Below are 2,500 nucleotides of genomic sequence, written 5' to 3' on the forward strand. Positions count from 1 at the left end.
CGACTGTAGTGATAATGCTCAAAGAAAAATTTAAAAAAGTTATACATACATACATATATTTGTATAATTATATTTATTTCCATAACAATTGTGTAGGGGAAGTGGTTCAAGGGTCTGGAATATGCCCAACAATCTCCCTTTAAATAACAGTTGAGGATCGCTTGAACGATTTAAGCACACTCTGTATGTGTGTGTGTGTGTGTATGTGTGTGTGTGTGTGTGTGTGTGTGTCTCTCTCTCTCTCTCTTTTTCTCTCTCTCTCTCTCTCTCTCTGTACCTTACTTTCTTCTTACAAACTTGCCTCTTCACAATCAAATGGTGATACTTTTATGATTGTCAAACAAGCGTAAATCAATGTTCCAAAAGATGTTTCATGCTCTTCCAGTTTGACATATTTTCCTGATTTCTGTGGGGGTCATCTCGAAGAAGAAAAAAAAACAAAAACAAATAACAAGTGCTCTCCCCCACCTCCAAGGATTCCACAGTAAAAGTTACCTATCAGTCGAGCCGAGCGATTGAATTGTCACAGATGTTATAAGTGTAAAGGTGTTACGCATTTTCGTGTGACTTGCGCAGTACAAAGACAACTCATCTGATAAAAGTTTAGCTGGTTCACTGGTCTATTGAGGTTTGAACACTATTGTCAACCAAATAAGCCTGTTGGGAGTGATACAATTATTTTAGCTGTTTTTTTTTTTCTTCTCTCTATTGCATACCCAATGGTAAGTGTTGCATGAGAGGTATTGTGTACGGCAACAACAAACCTTCACTTTGCGAGAACTGTTGTGCTGGTCAGACGCTCTGCCCGAGACAAAATGTACATTGACACATCCTGACCTTGTTGTCTTCGTGTTTTACGTTTTGGAATTTTGGTTTTAGTTAACTTAATCGACAGAAGTCTTAATTTTAAAGCACGTTTAGAAGTCCGAGGAAAAAAGAAAAATAATAGGAAAGAACTATCAGGGGGGAAACAAGGTTGACAAAAAGAAAAAATAACAACAAGACACAGCAGAACATAGGAAAAGAGAAAACATATTTTCCACTTGTTTGAAAGAAACTCACCATTGAGGGGTCAAAATGACTTGTACATACCCTGCAGATTTCTCTGGAAGAATTGGACCTTCATATCCTGAGACAAATTTAACTACATTACACCCCCATCATCCACAGCCCCACCATGCACAGGCTCCTATCCCAACTGGCACAGTTGTACCCCAGCCACCGCCACCTCCGATGGCAGCCTGTGGACCCCCAGCAATGTCGCCGCCACCTAGTTATACAACGATGGGCCCATATCAGTCCTACCTTGGAGATTTGTACTGTTCCCCAGATATGGGCTATTACGACCCCTACTATCCAAAAGATGCCGAGTTAAGCAGCTGTCGTTATGGATGTTCAAATTTTCCAAGGTATTTCTGAGAAATTCTTACATTTTCATCAATTAGCTCTACGTTTAAGTTACACCATTCAGGAAAATCTAAAATCTAAATACTTTCACAATATTTAACCCTTTTGTGACCATATTGAACACTGCATTTGTTTCAATTAATTTCAAAAATAACAAACAATTCTGTAAAATAACTTTTGTCATTATTAAGCTTGGATTTGGAGCATAAATTAACTTGAAATTTTGATGGCAGGTTTTAATTTAAACTGTTTTTAAACAAATGGTTTGTGTCATAGGACCAAGGCCAGTTTCCCTTTTGGTGCCATGTTTCTTTTGAAATCCACGGTTTTTAAATCAATTAATTTTGAAAATAACAAAGAATTTAGCAAAATAACTTACTCATTAATGAATTGGTATTTGGAATATTTATCAACATGAAATTTTAATAAGTTTTTATTTAAATCACTTTAAAACAGGAAATGTGTATCTTGGAATCAAGGGCAGTCTTGGACAAGTTGGTATCAAAAGGGTTAAAATAGGGATTTCTTTTCTTTTTTCTGTTATGTCTAAAAATTCTTCCAATTAATTCATACTCTTTTGTTGTTGTTATTTCATTCAACATCAATTTTCTGAAATCACCCATCAAAAACAAACAAAACAAAAAAAGCATTTCATAAAAAAAACCCTGAAATTATTTTATTCCTGTGCATCTCTTTGATTCATATTAATCACTCCAATTATGCTTTAGAACCTCGTTATTGCATAGACTTATTTATGTACATTCTTTGGAGACTATGGGGTAAATGGGTGGGTGTTACATTTTGGTCCTAAACGAACCCTTATTGTTTCCACTTCTTCCGTAGCCATGGTGATAGTCAGGTTTTCTTGACCACAAAGGGACCATCAACAGTATTTTAAGCCCATCTTTGTCTTGATTGTAGATGGGTGGTCGTGCCAAGATTTGGGTCTTAGAACATGAGGTCCTTGTTTATAACAAATAAGGACTTCATCAACCAGATATCTGACAATATTGGACTGGGCAGACATGTGAGAAGTTGTTATTAGGGTCCAAGCATGTAAAGAGTTACATGGAACCTACAGGAGAATCCACCC

At 36.5% G+C, this 2,500-nt stretch overlaps 1 protein-coding gene across 8 annotated transcripts in view; it reads left to right on the top strand.

Moving 5' to 3' along the window:
- Positions 1-2,500, top strand: part of LOC106876047 (recombining binding protein suppressor of hairless) — a 136,869-nt gene that overhangs the window by 102,857 nt on the left and 31,512 nt on the right. For 2 of the 8 annotated variants that reach the window (XM_014924437.3, XM_014924436.3), the window contains exon 1: positions 931-1,409. The exons of the other annotated variants lie outside the window; for them this stretch is intronic. In XM_014924437.3, the coding sequence (XP_014779923.1) occupies positions 1,078-1,409 (332 nt within the window). In that variant the 5' untranslated portion in view covers positions 931-1,077. Of the gene's footprint in view, positions 1-930; positions 1,410-2,500 lie in introns of those variants that run through there. 8 annotated transcript variants of the gene reach the window in all.

The sequence above is a fragment of the Octopus bimaculoides genome, chromosome 24 (genome assembly GCF_046866305.1).
Source record: "Octopus bimaculoides isolate indiv1 chromosome 24, ASM4686630v1, whole genome shotgun sequence".
NCBI classification, from domain to species: domain Eukaryota; kingdom Metazoa; phylum Mollusca; class Cephalopoda; order Octopoda; family Octopodidae; genus Octopus; species Octopus bimaculoides.